Here is a 19,344-nt window from a genome sequence, read left to right on the forward strand (position 1 = left end):
CTGGCTTGCGCTTCGTCCAAACTCTGGTCCGTGATGGTCATGATTTGCTGTAAAATGTCTCCAATGTCCTGCTTCCTGCCGTCGCCGTCCGCGCCCCCTCCTCCTCCTCCTCCCGCGCTCTCCTGCATGTGCTGCGGCAGACCGGGGTGCCCTGCCATGCCTCCTACCCCGGCGTGAGAGTGCATCAACCTCGGCTGCTCGTCCATCGCCTCCTCTCTCCGCTGCGGTTCTCCTCTGGAAGTATAATCAGCCGCGCGCTTCACCCAAATCCTTCAAAAACAAAAAACAAACACGCGGGAAGATGGTGATGGTGATGGTGATGTTTCCCCCTTTTTTCTTCTTCTTTTGGCGCAGATTCAGAAGTGCTTTCACCCAGTCTTCCTCTTCTCTCCCGCTATCCTTCTCAGCTGTGAAATGTGATCTGAAGTGGTTCGCTGGAGTAGGTTGGCTGTGCGTAAAAAAAAAAAACACACTCACGCGCGCAACACTCAATGAAAGAACGAGACGAGTCGCTTTGGGGGGAGAGGAGAGAGGAAGGGAGAGAGGAAAAAAAATGTGTAGCGGGCGCGAATTGTGTCTGCGCGAGTCACCCGTGCGGATTTATTATCGGGCTGCCTCCATCCTCGCGCTTTTGTCACACAGGGAGAGAGCGCGGTACAGTGGAGTGCAGGGGCTGAACCAGAGCAGGCGCGTGAGTCTGCACGAGCGGAGCCGCACGTTTGCAACAGCGGATTCAGGGACAGTGTGGAAAAAGCTGAAGGCACGTGCAGATACATAAACTGTCAATGTCAATGTCGATTTTATTTATAAAGCACATTTAAAAACAACCATTGTCGACCAAAGTGCTGTACAAGAAACTGTATATATAAAAACAGATAATTAAATAATGCAGTTAACCTCTTAACTCCCGCCTGAACCGAGAGGATCTTTTTTCTCACGTCATCAGATTTCTTTCCGTCTTTTTTTGTTGGTTATTCAACTCATTTTTGTAATTTTTTAGTCAAAATTTTGTCACATTTTTGTCATTTTTTCATCATTTTTTTAAAATATTTTTTTTGTAATTTTTTGGTCACATTTTTGCCATTTTTTGGTCACATTTTTATCACATTTTTGTCATATTTTTCTCACGTTCTCACATATTTTTGTAACTTTTTTGTCATTTTTTCGTCAATTTTTTTAATAAATTTTTTGTCAAATTTTTGCCATTTTTTTTGTCACATTTTATCACATTTTTGTCACATTTTATCACATATTTGTGTAACTTTTTTGTCATTTTTTGTCACATTTTTGTCATTTTTTGTCAAAATTGTGTCAATTTTTTGTCATTTTTTGTCACATTTTTGCAATTTTTTCGTCCATTTTTTTATCAATTTTTCGTCATTTTTTTGTCACATTTTTGTCATTTTTTGGTCAAAATTTTGTCACATTTTTGTTATTTTTTGTCACATTTTTGTCATTTTGTTGTCACATTTTATCACATTTTTGTAATTTTTTGGTCATTTTGTTGTCACATTTTTGTCATTTTTTGTAAATTTTTTGTCAATTTCTTGTGACATTTTTGCCACTTTTTCATCAATTTTTCGTCCCTTTTTTGTCAATGTTTTCTCACTTTTTTGTCACATTTCCATCATTGTTTTCGTCTCAGGCTCTTTTCACAGCTTTTTTCCAGAAGCTTTTGGACTGGGGTAAAGCCAAACTGGAGAAAATGTGCTTGGTTCAGGTGGGAGTTAAGGGGTTAAATGATGCAGATAGTAGGTTAGGTTTGACCGCCCCAGACTCAAAGTCACTCTTGTGTCTGTTCTTAGCAATTGAGGTATTTTTCGCCCACTTTGTTTCTGAAGTGCTTTAAGGTCTTGTACCACTTTTCTCCAGTTTGACTTAAACCTAAAAGATAATCTAAACTAGCGACAAAAATGAGATGAAAATGAGGATGAAAACAGAATGAAAAGGCAACTATAGAATAACAGTTAAGTGACCAAAAAGCGATGAAAAAGTGACGAAATTTGACGAAAATGTGATTTTAAAAAAGTGATGGGAATGTGATAAAAATGTGACAAAAAAGTGACAAAAATGTGACAAAAAAGTGATAAAAATGTGACAAAAAAGTGATAAAAAAGTGACAAAAATGTGGCAAAAATGTGGCAAAAATGTGGCAAAAAAGTGACAAAAATGTGACAAAAAAGTGATAAAAATGTGACAAAAAAGTGACAAAAAAGTGGCGAAATTGTGACAAAAATGTGACAAAAAAGTGATAAAAATGTGACAAAAAAGTGGCAAAAATATGACAAAAATGTGACAAAAAAGTGATAAAAATGTGACAAAAAAGTGATAAAAATGTGACAAAAAAGTGATAAAAATATGACAAAAATGTGGCAAAAAAGTGATAAAAATGTGACAAAAAAGTGATAAAAATGTGACAAAAAAGTGATAAAAATGTGGCAAAAAAGTGATTAAAATGTGACAAAAAAGTGAGAAAAACATGGCAAAAATGTGACAAAAACGCCACAAAAGAAAAAAAGAAAATCAGAAAAGTCACAAAAACGCAGCTTCGTCCGATAAAATAAATACATACAAATAAATAAAACAATTGGAGCAATAAAGAAGAGAAAACTACATCAACATTTAAACTTGCATTAATAAAGGCAGGTCTGTCTTGCAATGTCAGTGTTTGTTCATAACTGTAAAGCACGCAGATAATCAGGTTTGTGCTTCTGTCAAACCTTTGGTCAAAAAGACACTAGTTAACACGAAGTACGTCAGTGTTTCCCAACCAGGGGTACGGGGACACTCATGTACACACTGAGGATTCTCTCTCATGGTATCGCTCTCCGAGATATCCCTGTCCTTTAACTGAGAACATTTTCTCCAGTTCGGCTTTACCCAAAACTAAAAGCTTCTCGATAGGCCAGTGTAATGCCTCATTTGAAAGCTAAGACCTGCAAAACTGATAACTTTTTGTCACGTTGTCATTTTTGTTGTAATTTTGTCTCTTTTTTGCGTGTGTGTGTGTGTGTTTTCATCGTTTTTTTGTGGTTTTTGTTTGTTGGTTTTGGTCAATTTATGATCATGTTTTCATCATGTTTCTGTCACACTTCGGTCACGTTTTTAGTCCCTCATTTGTGTCTTTTTTGTTGCTTTTTCATCACTCTTTAGTCATGTTTTTGTCGCCTTTTTATCGTGTTATTGTCACTTTTCCGGCTGTTTTTTGTCGCTCTTTTACCACTTTTTTGTTGCATTTTCATCACCATTTTCGTCCCTATTTTGAAGACGCTTTTAGATTTGGCTCCAGGAAATGTGCTTGGTTCAGGTGGGGGTTCAGGGGTTATATGTTACAGGCTATTAATGTAAATTCAGTGAGATTTTCCCCCTGCTTTCTGTGCTTGTGTTGTATTGAATTGCATCTTCTACAGCAGCAGATCACGGTGACGACTCTCAAAACAATCTGCTGTGGCGGATCTGCGGCGGCTCCGCTCTGCAGCCCGACGACATCGGAGTGGCAGCGAGCGCACGGCGTGAAGAGTGAAACCCCTCCTACTCCACATGATTGGGAATATAGGACCACTTAGCCCCACCTTGAGGCGCCTCTCGCGAACCGTCCATCACCGCGCCGTATAGGCACAGGATGCAGAGGAGATGGATCGGAGCGAGGGGGCAAATAAATAATGCAGTCGCTGCCGCTGGAGGGGAGCTTTCCTCTGCCCCCTTTGACCTCCCGCGTTCCCCCCGCTGCTTCCACGGGACATTTCATCTCGGAGCCGCGTGCCGAGCGAGAGGAAAGGTGCACGGACCGTCACGAGGAGGACTCTTGGTTTGTTAAATGACTGGAGACGCTGTATGTACAGGGAGAGTTATGGCGCGACAGGTCCATTTAGTGATGAGGGACAAGGGGGGAACAAAATGTGGATGTTTTTCTTCCATGACACTCAGTTATGCACAAGAACCAGCTCATAAAAAGCCACATATTATTCAAATCAGTGCCTTTACAAGCAAAATATAACATTTATTTCAACTCTCTGACGAACAGTTTTCGAGGATCTAATAATAATAATAATACCTTTAATTTGTAAAGCACTTTACATGGAAATCTCAAAGTGCTACAACACGAGTAAAAACTGACAATAATAAAAGCACACAAAAGTTGAAGTTAAAAATGTTAAAAAGGGAATAGAAAAGTCTTGAGTCTGTCACGGTTCTGTCTGTTATGTTCAGTTCCCCCTTGATTTTGCTTGGTGTTCTTGTCCTTAGTGTTTTATTTGGACTTGTCTGTTCTGTGACAGACAAGTCATTTTGCTTTGCTCTCCCTTTGTTGATCACCTGCCCCGCCCTAATGTGTTTCACCTGTTCCCTGTTCCTTGTGTATTTAGACCCCTCTGTTTTCCCTTGTCTTTGTTGGATCATTGTCGTTCATGTCTGTGTCTCTTGTCTGTGTCCTGGTTCAGTTTTGTGAGTTTTTGGTTTTTGCATTTTGGTCCTTGGATTTGTTCCATTCAATTTTCTTTCAGTATTTTGGTTGGCTGCTTGCATCTGGTTTCTCATTCCACTTTCGCACCTCCAAACCACGACAGAGTCCTCTTCCAAAAGTCTCCAGAGACTGTGGGGCCCTCAGGTGTGGTGGTTTAGGGCGTTCCACAGTTTAGACTGGAACGCTCTTGTCACCCATTGTCCGGAGTTTTGTTCTGGGGACGGAGAGAAGGTCGGTGTCTGTGGACCTGAGTTCTGGTTATGGGCGGAGGGGTGAGGAGTTCAGCGAGATAGTCCGGGGCGTGTCCATGGATGCATTGATAGGTGAGCCCGGCAGATTTTGTATTTGATGCGTTGACCGATCGGGAGCCAGTGGAGGTCACGGAGGGCTGGGGTGATGTGCTGGTGCTTAAGCGCCCTCGTCAGGATCCTGGCCGCGGCGTTCTGAATATATTGAAGTTTTTGAAGACTTTTTGCCGGGATCCCGACGAGGAGGGCGTTGCAGTCGTCCAGCCTGGAGGAGGCAAAGGCATGAACTCGTGTTTCAGCGTCAGAGGGGGAGAGACTGGGGCGGAGTTTGGAAATGTTTTTGAGATGGAAAAAGGAGATTCTGTATGTGGCGTTCAAATGACAAAAGAGGGTCAAAAATGACTCCCAGGTTACGTACAGTGGAGGAAAGGGGGAGGATGATTCCAGAGAATGAAATATCAGAGATAGGGGAGGATTTGAGTTGGTGGGGGGGTCCCGATAAGAATGGCTTCAGTTTTGGCGTTGTTTAATTGTAGGAAGTTTTCTGCCATCCACGCCTTTGTCTCCTCCAGGCAGGTTGTTTGTGATCTGCACTTGTTTGTAGCTCCTGCTTTGAATACTTAAAGGTGCATTATGGAACCTTTTATTTGGTGGGAAAAAAAAATCATTGCATTAGTGTGTGTTTGCCGTTTTAGTGACCCAGTGGTTCGCATGTGTCACCTTTACTCTCCATCCCAGTGGCCTCGTCGATGTTATAGGATCAATTGTTTCTGTAGTTTCTGGTAGGTTTTCACTGCCGACGGACCCTCTTACCAGAAAACCTACACAATTGATCCTGTGATGGAAAATAAAGGCGCCATGCTGACCACCCATACAGCCATTGGGTCACAAAAAGGTAAATTATTCACAAATATCAAGTTTGTTTTTTCATATGACAAGTTACATAATCTCGGGAGGAGCTCGGAGTAGAGTCGCTGCTCCGTCATGTCGAAATGAGCAGCTGAGGTGGCTCGGGCATCTCTTCATGGATGCCTCCTGGTCGCCTCCACCAGAAGGTGTTCCAGGCTTGTCCTATTGGGAGGAGGCCTTGTGGAAGACCCAGGACAGGCTGGTGGGACTAAGTCTCCGAGCTGGCCTGGTGTCGCCTCAGGTCCCCCCAGAACAGCAGGAGGAGGTGTGTGTGGATCGGGAAGTCTGGGCATCTCTGCTGAGACTGCTGCCTCCGCGACCCGGGATAAAGCAGAAGAAAATGGATGGATGAAAGTTACATAAAGCACCTTTAACCTGTTAACTCCCACCTTAACCAAGCACATTTTCTTCAGTTCTACTAAAGCTTCTCGACTGGCGCTTATAGCCTAATAGGCCAGTGTAATACCTAATCTGAAAGCTAAGACCTACATTGTTGGCGCTAGGGCCGTCACAATAATTACTATATTGACTTATCGTTCAATCAATAACAGATAAACGATATATTTTGGGCTTGATTTTTATCGTCTGTACATTTATCAGCATTTCCCCTGTTTTTCTTTGTCAAACTTTGATTTCCAACTGGAGCAAATTGAGCTACATTATATTTCATGTTTATCGCAGCTTGTGTGGTTTGTTAGGATATGATGATGCACATTTAGAACAAGGTTTACTGTCATTTAAAGAGTTGACAGTATCTATTATCGTTAGAGTCAATAATATCGCGATACTTTCCTGCCTCAATATATCGGACTTCAAATTTGTTATCGTGATATTTGGTGCGTTATCGTCACCAGTGTTAATTTTGACGACATATTTTAATTTAGTTTTAGTCTTTTGACTAAAATGTAATGTAATTTTAGTCGAGATTTAGTTGAAAAAATCTTTTCAATTTTAGTCTAGTTTTAGTCGACTAAAATTGCATGTCAATTTAGTCGACTAAATTTAACACTAATTTAGTCAACTTTGCATTTATATTATTCATTATAATCATATTTAATCTTGTTCCTCTGCTTCATGGAGCTGCTCCACATGAACAAAGCTCAGAGCTGATCCTTTGGCAGAGAATTTACATGATCTGAGGCTCTTTCAAACTGTCAATAGAAGTTTGGATGATTTTAGTTTCTCCTTTTCATTTTTATTTAGTCTTATTTTAGTCGACTAAAATATCTGGACATTTTAGTCACAGTTTTAGTCTCATAAAAAACTTTTTAGTTTTAGTCCAATTTTAGTCGTCAAAAATATCACTTTGACTAAAATTAAGACTAAATATTTTGGTCGACGAAATTAACACTGATCGTCACTGTATTTCTGATTCTATTTGTTATGTTTTTGCAGCCATTTTGTTGCTTTTTTGTCATTCTTCATTTCTTTTTTGCTGCATTGTGTCTCATTTTTGTTGCCATTTTGTTTATTCGGTTAGAGTCGAACTGGAGGAAATGTGCTCGGTCAAGGCAGGGATTAAGAGGTTGCATATTTTCAACAGCAAAAAAACCTATACGTGAACTGAAGTAAAACATTTCAATGAGCAACTTGTTGGAATCATTTTTGACCCGTAGTTTCTGTCCTCAAGTAATGACGACTGTCGCAAAAAGCAATTTCCAGTGCTCATTCCCACAGACCTGTAGCCCCTAAGCTAGTTCACTGTATGCTTCTTGGATATGGCTTTCAATGTAATTTTTAGTGACATTTATTCAATATGAAATTTACGTTTAAAAAAAATCATTTTATTGAATGGTTGAACTGCTTGCGGAGCCTTCGGGCAACATTTATGACTTTAAGACTGTCAATTATGAAATAGGGATTGGATTGTAGATCAAATATGACAGGTGGTGCTTTGGTGTTATATGGTTTGATTCAATCTTCAATACTTCACTTCTTAACACCCGCCTTAGCCGAGCACATTCTCTCCGGATACAGTATGTAAAAATAAAAAATAAAACGTCTTAATGTGTCCGATTTGGTTACAGTTGTCCTAAGCTGTTGTTCCCTTGTATTCCCAGGTATGTCCTCCTCTGGCGCGGCTGGTTTCGGCTGGGTGCTCCTGAGTGAAGCCGGTGACCCGTGCAGCTCAGTGGAGCAGAGACGCCCGGCTCGAGTGCGTGTGTCCAGGCTGAAAAGTGCCCTTCAGGCCCAGAGCCGGCTCACTGCTCCGCTACTGCTAACAACAACATCCAGAGCCGCTGAGAGGGAGGAACGGAGAGGGAGAGAGAAGAAGAAGGAGGAGGAGGAGGAGGGGAAAGTCAGACAAAATAATGAATTGGTAAGTGATTTATTATTCACCCATTATCTCTCTGCATTTGCTTAAACCGTTATTATTGTTATCTATTTTGTTAGCAGACATGTACTTAAGTAACTCTAGAACAGTGACATCTTATAGGTTCATAGGTTCATTCTTTAACAGTTTGTTTTGATATTTGACTGGATGTAATGAATTAGACACTGCTTTGCAAAGATTATACAAGAAATAGGAATGGGGGGGCCGATACCACATGCTTGTACTCATACTCATTCATGAGGTCATTCATGAGATACCAGAAACCGATACCATTTGACGTGTGGCCAGTCACCTACGAGGCGCAGCTCTCAGCTGAGGAGAGAAAATGGCAACAAACTGGAGAATTCTTTAGTGGAAATACAATAATCCACATACTGTAGAGCTGACTTTATTACGACTGCGCTCTCTAAATCAGAGTCTGTGCTGGATTTAACCAGAGCTAAATGTTGTTAGTGCTGCAGTGTCTGCAGTGTTTACAACACACAGGCTAACGTTGCTAACTCGCGGCTAACAGTTTTGGCCATTCTGACGCCGTTTTATGCCCAGGGGTTTATTCATCTGAAAAACTAACCCAGCGACTAAAAAGTTTTCAGAAAATCCAAATTAAAGACATACAGCATGTTTATATTGAGCGAAAATGAGCTGCAGCAGAACAATGAAAACGCTGTAGCTACTCGCTAAGTTACTACAAACACACGAGAAAATCTACAGGAGCTGAAGTAAAGACGAAAAGAGACCATTTAAGTAACATCTCAATACTATTGTTAAATAAAAATACATAAATGAATAAAGCACAGGAATTGATGAGCTTTTGGACATGAGCTTTTCTGTCTATGATGGACAGAGCAATAAAAAAAAAAAAATTATATTGAATGAAAATGAAAATAAATAAATGGCATCAGCACAATTCTAATATAACTGCTCTTAAACGTGTCGCCTACTTTACTTAAGGAAATGTAAATGAGTAAATTTACTAATTACAAACCAATCTGCTGTGAAAAAAGTAAGAATGTTGAAGAAAATGCCTTGTACTCGTATCAGTATTTGGTTTCGGCGAGTACTTAAATCCAAGTACTCGTATCGGTTTTAGAAAAAGTGGCATCGGTGCATCCCTAACAAGAAAACAGTGACTTCCCCCTTTTATCTTGAAATCATCTTGGGAACCCCTGCTCTAGAACAAGAGGAAGCTGCATGGACTCACATCAAGGGTATAGAAGCAGTGAGGACGTTCAAACTTACAGCTGCTATCTGGATCAATTTGCACGGGAGGCAATTTGAGCACAGAAATGAGAGTCCGGTGAAGCTGTCTGGGCTTTACTTGTATAGCGTCTTTCAGATCACAAATCTTTACATGGACACATGACATTCTTTCTTTTCATACACGGAGATGATGGTCGTCCTGTGACTAGAGGGTCGGCGGTTCGAATCCCGCAGGTGCACACTGTCATTGTGTCCTTGGGCAAGACACTTCCCCCACCCTGCCTCCAGTGTCTGACATTCATGTATGAATGAGAATTTAAATGGGTGAGCGGTTACTTGATATAAAGCGCTTTGAGGGCATGATGTAGGTAGAAATGTGACAGTTTTTACCACATACAGGTGAAACTTGGAAAATTAGACTCATTACATGCAAAGTGAGATATATGTAGTCTTTATTTGTTTTAACTTTGATTATTATGGCTCAGCTTGTAAAAACTCCAAATTAAAAATCAATCAATAACATTTTTTTGAAATGTTTGAAGACTTTTAAAGCAGTACCAAGTAACGTGTTTACCTTAACAAATCCTTTCCTTAGTCCCTGTGGGGGTAATACAAGTGTTTGTATTGGACAGAAAACCATGTTTGCAACTTGACTGCCACCGGTCCGGAGCCACCAATACACACTAATGGAATCACGAAGAAGGAGCTAACAGGCTAACGGGCAAAGCTAACTGTGGGCTAGCGTCCCTTTAAACAGTACTTACAGCCAAGTTTGAGTGAAAAAAAATATTTCCATTGTATAATCGGATGCACAGTAACACTCTCTCCCTTCGCCTTTCCTGTCAGCGTAGTATTTACTCCCCAAGACAATTAATACGTTTTTTTTTTTTTTAAGGGACTATACAGAGTTTAAAAATGTTAAAATTATGTATTTTCCTCACCCTAAATTCCAGCCATGTCCTAATGTGTAGAATGAGCCCAGACCTGTTCACCACAACTGCCTCTAAAATCCTGCACTGTTACTAAAAAAGGTGTTACTTCGGGTCCGAATTGCCGTCATGCATGAGCTTAATATAGAAGGTACAGTTACAAGTGTGACCTGAGGCGGCAGTAGTGAGTATAAAACGGCCAACTTGCATCTAGCCCCTTTAAGTTTAATTACAGAAATAAATGAACTTTTTCCGAGTTTCACCTGTAGACCACTGGTTCTCAACTTGGACTTGTACGATATAATCCAAAATATTGTCTTTTCCTCAGAAAATGTTGTTGAATAAGCATCAAACAAGCAAGAAAAGCTGAAATTATGATTAAAACAGCCCGATCAGAAGTAATTTTAACAGACTCAAGTCGGGAGAAGTAGAGAGTGTTGCACTGGATAAATGAGTCAAGATGTCGTCAATTTAAATGAGAGAAAGCTAACATAAAACAGGTGCTCTTCAGGCCTGGAGAAGCGTCATGACCCACTGAAAAAAATTCTGCGACCCACATTTGGGTGGGGGTTGAGAACCACTGATTTACTGTTAGGGGAAACGCAGACAAGACAGAGGAGCGCCACCTCGTGACATCATCAGGTGGTGAGCAAGCATCTCGATCTCTTGAGAAGGAGACGGACTGAATATGCAGATCAGTCATGCATAAATGAATGAATCACAAACACAACTCCCGGGTTTGTTTGTCGTGATCAAACAATATTATACATGGGTAACTCTCAGAAAAATCAGCTCCGCATTAACATGGCACCTTTGAGGGCGAGCGCGTGTTCCCCGTTCTTTTGAATATAAATGAGAACAAAGTCTCACCTAAAAAGTCAAAATTCGTAGCTCATTAAGCGCAGTGTTTCGGAGCACTTCCACCGCACCGCTGGGCCTCTCCGCCGGGGTATGGCTGCGGGAGCATTAGCATATTTGAGTTTGAGATTCGGCTGCGGTGACATGTCAGACGCTGGCGGTAAACCTCAGGTGGATCTCGCGCCTCTATGTAAATGTGTGCAGGAATATGTATGATGGATAATGCTAAGTGTGCTAAGTTTGCGTGCCATCTGCTCAGTGGTAGAATAATGAGAATACCTGAGGGGCCCCGTGTTACTGCAACATCCGTACGACTCGCAAACATCTGCTCCTTTACATTAGCGCAGCGTTTAGGAAGCTAAATATACGCTGCTACTGCGGGGCTATAGGCGGCAGCCAGGAAGCAGCGCTGCGAGTCACTCATGTCTGACGGAGGATCTGTGTCTGTCTGTCTGTAGTCGGAAAAGCTAAAAAATGTTTGAATTACTTACTGTACACTTCAATTCAATACAGCTCAAAGGGACTATACAGAGTTTAAAAATGTTGAATGTATTTTCCTCCCCCTACATGTTCCAGCCAGGTCCTAATGTGTAGAATGAGCTCAGACCTGTTCACCACAACTGCCTCTAAAATCCTGCACTGTCACTCAGAAAGGTGTTAATTCGGGTCCGAAGCGCCGTCATGCACGAGCTTAATATAGAAGGTGCAGTTACACGTAAGACCTGAGGTGGCAGTACCTAGTGGGCTGGGAACCATGTGAAGTGAGGCATGTTTGTGACATGGTACGGTTATGGAATAGCTTTATCAATATGTCTGACACACGACTGTCCAAACACATCTTTAAATGGGACCTGTCTAATAGATATATTTGGAGTGTGCAGATGGAGAACATTTTTGTTGATGCTGAGCTCCAGTTTATTTTTAGAAACAAGTTAAGATGTAATGTTGGAGAAATTAAAAAAAGTCTACTTTGAAAAGTATAAACTTAAATGGTTAAATGATGTCTTGTGTAAGCCAAAGTTGAGAACTTATATTTTGATTAAAGATAATTTGGGTCCGGAGCCCTATGTGACCCTGAACCTGTCTAGAGGTCAGAGGTCAGTCTGTGCTCAGCTGAGGTCCGGGACTCTGCCCCTGGCACTGGAGACGGGACGATTTCACTCGGTCCCAGAGGAGGAGCGGACTTGTTGTTTGTGTCAGTTAAATGATATTGAAAATTAATCGCATTTTGTGTTTTATTGTCCTTTGTATCATGAACCGAGAAGGCATTTATTTTGTAAACTGTCTGATGTTGCTGTGCGTGTGTTTGAAATGTCCAATGAGGAAAGGCTTAAGTTCTTGTGCAAGTATAAGCCATTTCATTTGTCTAAGTTTTTGTTAAGCGCTTGGGTTACACGGAAGAGGACACTCTTTGTTTAATGCTTTTCTGTTGTCTACCTGCATTTGTGTCTTATAAGCCCATGCGGGCTGGGCACCTGAAAGGTGCAAGACACCAAATAAGAAATAAACTAAACTAATTATACAACAATATATATTATTTTGCTTTTTCATTGATTTGATTCATTGATTATTTTTTTGGTTTGTTTGCACCAATCCACCAAATCAAATTCCTACTTTATGAATTGGATCAGACACTACAGTGCCTTGTTGGGGCTGGATTTTGGTGCTACAACTATACACGTTTAAAATGAGAAAAAGCAGGGTTTAACTGTACTTGCATCCGCTCTGACAGTTTCTATCCCACTAAGAACCGTCCACACGACCGCACCAGGGCTATTAGCGGGGCCGGCGACATGTGGGACACTCGTGGCAAATGTAACAATGAAGTGGCGCGTCTACTTTCACCTCTCAGCGCTCGGGCAGCTATAGAAACATAACACGGGGGCTTCACAATACAAAACACAGCCTGGTGACCGTGTCGGGATGAAATGAGAGGTCAGACGAGCTGCGGAGGGAGGGCAGATCTTTCAGAAGGTCCGTAATGAACAACAGTGTCTCATCTCCTCGGGGGTGTGGCCAAACGAGTGAGTTAATTGCAACGAACCCCGCTCATATTAATTAATTCTTTGCCAATTAATTTCTTCATTAATCGAAATAGTCTTTGTTCTATATTTCAGAAGCGGGAGGAGGAAACCCCAGATCATTCCAACATTTAATTTAAACATAATGGAAACACCTTGGAGTTAATGGGAGTTAATAGAAAAAGCTAATTGAGCCAATTCTTTTTTTTTTTTTTTTTTCATCAAATAACATATCGCCGTTTCGTCTTGCGAACAGCATTCAATTGATTTAAAGATATTGGCTCACCTTAAATCCAAACGGTTCCTTATTGCAGTGGGACTCGCGATCATCCTGGGAAGACAAGCCGTGACCCAAAGAAGAATTTAGTTTCTTTCTAATACTACTACTATCTACTGTATTTTCCACACAAATTTGCTGAATAATAATATTGCGTATACAGTGGCATGCATAAGTATGGGCCACGCTTTTGCCACGCTTTTGGAGCATAAACATAAATATATTTAATTTAAATTTTATGTGAAAGACACACACTGTGACACACGGCCGTGAAGTGAAATGATATTAATACATGATTTTGAAAAACTGAAAAGTGTGATGTGGAAAAGTACAGGCCCCCTTTCCTTTTAGTGCAAACAGTTGCCTTCAGGAGTTGCCTCATGATTTCTGAATGATCACATGTTGAACTAATGACTAAATATAGTCTACCTGTGTGTAATCTAATGTCAGTTCAAATACAGCTGCTCTGTGATGGTCTCAGGTCTGTTAAGAGACTATTATAGAGCAGAAGCATCATGAAGACTGTCTTACTGTTTGCCAAAAGCCACATGGAGGCTTCTGCAAACAGGATTTCTTATGGTTTTCTTTCAAAGATGTCTTGTTCTGGCCACTCTGCCATAAGGCCAGATGTGAGCAGTGTACGACTAATAGTTGTTCTGTGGACACCTGAGCTGTAGCTCTCTGCAGTTCATCCTCGGGCCTGAACGACCACTGATTTTTAGAAGTCGACTTTATAGTCAAGAAAGTCGACGTAGAGTCGACTAGTCGTGTGATGACGTCATCATATTAACAACGGAGGAAAAACGCCTGATTAACAACAAGTACAATATGTTCACGTCTAAATCCGTCATGTAATAATGTCGGCTCACTAAGCAGGTTTTACAGCGTGTTTTCGGAGTTAATATACAATATACTGGCTTATTACCATTTCCATGTTTTAACTTTATTTTTAGGCTATGCTCAGTGTTTACCTGCGCAGATCCGGGTCCTCTCCCCTCTGTCCTGCTCCGTGTGTCTCGCGCTCCTCCTGGCCTCATCTGTTCTCCTTTGCACTGTAGGATCATCTTCCATGTAAATCCACGGTCTGAAGTAAACGAGCTTTCGGTCCCAGAGTGTTTGCTCGTACACGTGAATAAGTCCGTGAGAGAGAAACGTTTAAATCCTGCACGCGCGTCGGGCCGTGGCCGCGCTGACGGTGGAGACTGTCTCGATTTCGGCCACGCGCAGGTGAGTACGCAGGTGAAACTCTATGAAGAGCATTAAAAAGTGAACGCTAACCGGTAAAAACAACTAGCCGCTGGTCTGCTATGGTGTAACGCTGTTAATTGTCCCACCGAAACACAGAAAAGGGGTTCCGCCCGGACATTAATGTTGAAATGAGGCAGAGGGAGGGAGGGAGAAAGATAAACACACGACTAGTCGACTCTGTGAAATTGAGGTCGACTTTTACGCAGAAGTCGACTAGTCGACTAGTCTGTTCATGCCCTAGTTCAGGGGTAGGCAACATCAGGCCCGGGGGCCAAATCCGGCCCTCCAGCACAGAACCTCTGGCCCTCAAGATGATTTTGGCAGACATTATGACACAAACCAGAAAGTACCTTAACATTTTTAGGGTTAAATGGGAGAAATAATTAGGTCATATTATGTACAGCTTAAAATAAAAATTATTTTAAGGAAGAAATGACAGAAACACTGAATTAACAGATTCAGTCTAAAGTATGAGTAGATTTGGTCTGGTCTTAGATCAGATTAAACATCTTATCACCAATGGAACAAGTCACTTTTCTCTTAATTCAGATTATATTGTATAATTTAAAGTGAAAAACAAATCTTTTTAAAAGTAAAAGTTCATTTGTCTGATTTCAAAGTGAGTTTTGTGCTTGTTCCATTGGCATCAGCATTTTGTATCTTTATCTTTATCTTAGATTAGTCCAAACAGACTCAAATTCAACATAAAGAGCCTTCTATTCAAGTAATTTTAAGTCATTTATGTCACTTCAGCCCTTGGTCTTTATGAAAAAAACTGACCCTCTGTTAAGACAACTTGCCTACCCCTGCCCTAGTTCATCCAGGGTCATCATAGGCTTCTTGGTAACAGCTCTGATCAGTGCTGTCCTTGTTTGGTATTCATTGGGTCAACATGTGATTATTCAGAAATCATTAGGCAACTTCTGAAGGCAATTGTTTGCACTAAAAGCCTGTACTTTTGCACATCTCACTTTTCAGTTGTTATTTATAAAAAAAATCTAAATCATGTTTGTATCTCAGTTCACTTCGCCATTGCGTGTCACTTAATGTGTGCCTTTCACATAAAATTTCAATTAAACATATTTATGTTTATGGTCCATAGTGTGGCAAAATGTCAACAAGTTAAACAGGGGCGATACTCATGCAACGTACTGTATATGATATTGACCGACTTTTGAGGAAACAGAAAACTGTCCTTTACATTTTCATAGCCCATAATCCATCCCCTGGACTTGTTCTAAGCAAGTGTGTTCAATATGCGACATAGACTTGCTTCCATGCCATTAGATAAAAGGAAAAGCTTGTTTTCACTGTTTTTCTGTATTAGGGATGCTCCCAGGTCACTCCTTTCTGTCTTTTCTTCACGCATAGGCATTATTTCAGAGGCTTAACCTATATCTTGGTAATAAAGTCAGATAAGTCAGATTGGAATTTGTTTTTTAAGTCATGTACAGAGGAGGATGGTGTCTACTGTGTATGGAAAGAAGGATGTTGAGTTTTGAGTTGCCTGGACACATGAAGGACGACCATAGAGGAGATGTTTTGCTGATGTAGTGAAACACCTGAAGTTTGTTGTTGAGAAAGAAGCAGATACAGCTGATGCAGATGATTTGCTGTGGACGAAGAAACGGCCAAAGGAACAAGATTTGTGTTTGGCCTTGGAGCTTGAGGGAACATGTCCCGCGACGTACAGTGCAAGGTGGTGACGAGATGCATGATGGGATTGCTTCCTTATGAAATGGGCTGCTCTCTGTAATCCTTCATTTCCTTAAGTGGAGCGCCTCCGCTGCCCTACTGTACCAGACAGATTAGTTAATTGGTCACCGCTGCCCCTCAGAAGCGGCTGTATTTCACAGGCAGACAGGATGCACTCCGCGGCTGTCCTCGTGTTGTCAATATACTGTACAGGCACCGCTCCTCCTCCCTCTGTGCAAAAGGGAAAGGGATAGGGGCATGAACGTGACACATAAGGCTTGTGCTGATGCTGCGTATATGTTCCTAAAGACAGATAAGAAACATTTAATTTTGTTTTTACATTAGCAATGATGTTGTTGATGCGCAAAGTCGTAAAAACGCTCACTTATTCACATTATGAATAAAAGAACACCAGAAGAGCCCTACATTGGATCTTGTGGGGACTTCACATGTTCACAAAGCTCGAGTTTCCTCCTGTGACAACTCTAAAAGGGGTCATTGTGCTTTTTTCAATCACATAGCACCAGTCTATATCACACTACAATGATGACCAAACCTTCTGTTGGTCTGTAAATGCAGTAAATTAGAACAACTGCCTTGTATAAAATTGCTCTCTCAAAATGGCTGTAGTGAATGTCTTGAAATAGGCCTCTGTCTCTTTAAGAACCTCTGAGCCTTTCCGACACGCCCCCTCCACACGCTGTCTGTGGCATCAGTGGGGATGGGGTTCTGCTGAGGAGCAGTGGTTGGTTACTCGGCTGGTGACGAAAGCTCGGAGGCGTCTCCAGGAGGTGGGGGCGTTCCTAGGAGGACTCAGGCAAACCTATCCCTAAAATGGCTGCCATCATTTTACAGATTACTCAAAAATACGTGAATGTGCCAAGGCAACACTTCAGGCATGTTTTTAATGAGGGAATGACATAATAACATGATGTAAAGCTTGAAAAAGTCGATTTTGCATAATACCCCCCCTTTAAACTGGCAGGTAGCAGTAGATCGTGTGTTTACAGGTGGAAGGATAATGATGATAGGTCTGGTAGAACTGTGGAGGCAAAAATCGTGCGTCTCTGAGCTTTTTAGGAACAAACTCTGAAGGAGGAGGAGCCTGGTAGATATTAGTAGTCCGTCATTTCTCCCTCCTCCCCATTTTCATGAATTATTATAACTCCATTCGAGAGATAATCCATGATGGCAGCTCGGTCTCTCCTACAGAGCATGTTCCAGGAAGGGACAAAAAGTCGGGAAACAGAGTGGCAACCAAAGGTCAAACTTTTACAATACATATAACAAATACGGTACCAGCGTGGTTAAAAACATTATACTCTTCTCAGAGTTGTCACGGGAGGAAACTGTATTGTTACAAGCAAAATAATTATTTGGAGCCAGGTTTTTGAGTGTGTTTTTGACACGTGTAAAGTCCCCTTTGGTTTGCATGTTATAGCAAACCTTCTGGAGTCGCCCCGCACCACTAGGGGGTGGTATCACAGCAATGTCAGCACGGATTCTCTCTCAACTCTGATGTAAATACGAGCTTCCGCAATTTTCGCCGGATGTTTGATAGGCAGCTGATGCAGACAGGTCTCTAACTCGGTTTTATAAAATGATAGATCTGTTACAGCGCAAGAGAAGCAATGCCCTGTTTATGGACATTGTTTTTGCTGATTATAGGATTTTAATAAAATGTTTATCAAATATGAAAATGTAAAATGCCTACCACGGCCAACGGATGTGACGACATCGCGATCGCTCGTATGGACAGTGACCACTAATTGTGTCTCTTATTTGGCACAGTGGTATTCCTAAGTATGGGCCCCACAAGCCACATGGAGCCGACCATGTAGCTTCTGGCAAACACCAGACAGGACTTCTTATGGTTTTCTTTAAAAAATAGCTTGTTCTAGCCACTCTGCCATAAGGCCATATTTGTGCAGTGTATGACTAATAGTTGTTCTGTGGACAGTTTCCCTCACCTGAGCTGTAGCTCTCTGCAGTTCATCCTGAGTCATCATAGACTTCATCATAGAAGGTCAGTAAGTTTAGGAGGACGGTCGGGTCTTGGTAGGTTTGCAGTGATGCCATGCTCTTTCCATTCCTGGATGGTGATTTAACTGAGAGATATTCAAAGCTTTGGAAATCTTTTTGCAACCTAACCCGGCTTTATACTTCTCCAGAACTTTATCCTGGACCTGTCTGGTGCGTTCTTGGACTTCATGATGCTTCTGCTCAAGAGTCTCTAACAGAGCAGCTGTATCTGAACTGACATTAGATTACACACAGGTGGACAGGTCATTGGGTGACTAAAATAAGAATAAGAATAAAAAAAATCAAGTTATCAACAAGTTATAGTACTTTTACCGTAGAAAATGTTCTTGGTTCAGGTGGAGGTTTAGAGGTTAATGTCAAGTTTTTTAAAAGTTCCTTCAGCTCCTGCCCAAACTGGAAAAAGGCCCGACTCCGGACAAAAGGACGCTGGGACAACTCAACTCCATTTGCCAAATTTGTATTTAATTTTCTTTTGGTTGAGGAGTAGGTTGATAACCTACAACAGACAAAGATACATCACATGAGGCTTAAGTGACAAGACAATTACTTTTTGAACCAGTTTTGCATTTAGTTTTGCATTTTTAACACAAGTATTTTGAACCAAATAGCTTTTTTTATTTTAACTTAGGCTTTAACCACATAATTCATATTTAATGAAATAGTTTGAAGTGTTTACTAGGGCTTGGTACCATTAAATTTTTTTGATACTTATACGATACTTGGTTTATAATACCGATACCTGAGCTATTTGTTTCAATACCTATTCTAATATATTTGACGTCTAGAACCAGAAAACAGAGCAGTAATTCCATAGATGACTATTTCTTTTAAACTTGTATCCTTTATTTGAGCTGAAACAACCAAGTCAGTGTCTTTAGTGCTGTCCCTGGACCAACAGCATCAAAACTTGGTCTCTAAAGATTTTTTATTTTTTCTCTGTACCTGCTTTCAATACTTAGTTGTATCTAAACTATCTGTAGTAGCTAAACTTTATTACGATACCGGTGTCGTTTTACAGTACCCAGTCCTATATGTGCTGTGTGGTAGGAATAAAGTCCTATCAATCGCAAAAAAAATCCCTATAATTAGATACAGATGATCATTTATAGCTTTTGTCGA

General features: G+C 41.0%; 1 protein-coding gene and 1 long non-coding RNA gene across 5 annotated transcripts in view; both read right to left on the reverse strand.

Moving 5' to 3' along the window:
* LOC306976850 (pre-B-cell leukemia transcription factor 1-like) overlaps positions 1-213 on the reverse strand; it is a 152,117-nt gene extending 151,904 nt beyond the window's left edge. For all 4 annotated transcript variants that reach the window (XM_079574961.1, XM_079574960.1, XM_079574959.1 and 1 more), the window contains exon 1: positions 1-213. In XM_079574961.1, coding sequence (XP_079431087.1) covers positions 1-206 — 206 coding nt within the window. In that variant the 5' untranslated portion in view covers positions 207-213.
* The window catches only part of LOC306976908, a 413,479-nt gene that overhangs the window by 369,511 nt on the left and 24,624 nt on the right, over positions 1-19,344 (reverse strand). The window lies entirely within an intron of this gene.

The sequence above is a fragment of the Gobius niger genome, assembly GCF_951799975.1.
Source record: "Gobius niger genome assembly, chromosome: 17".
Taxonomy (NCBI): domain Eukaryota; kingdom Metazoa; phylum Chordata; class Actinopteri; order Gobiiformes; family Gobiidae; genus Gobius; species Gobius niger.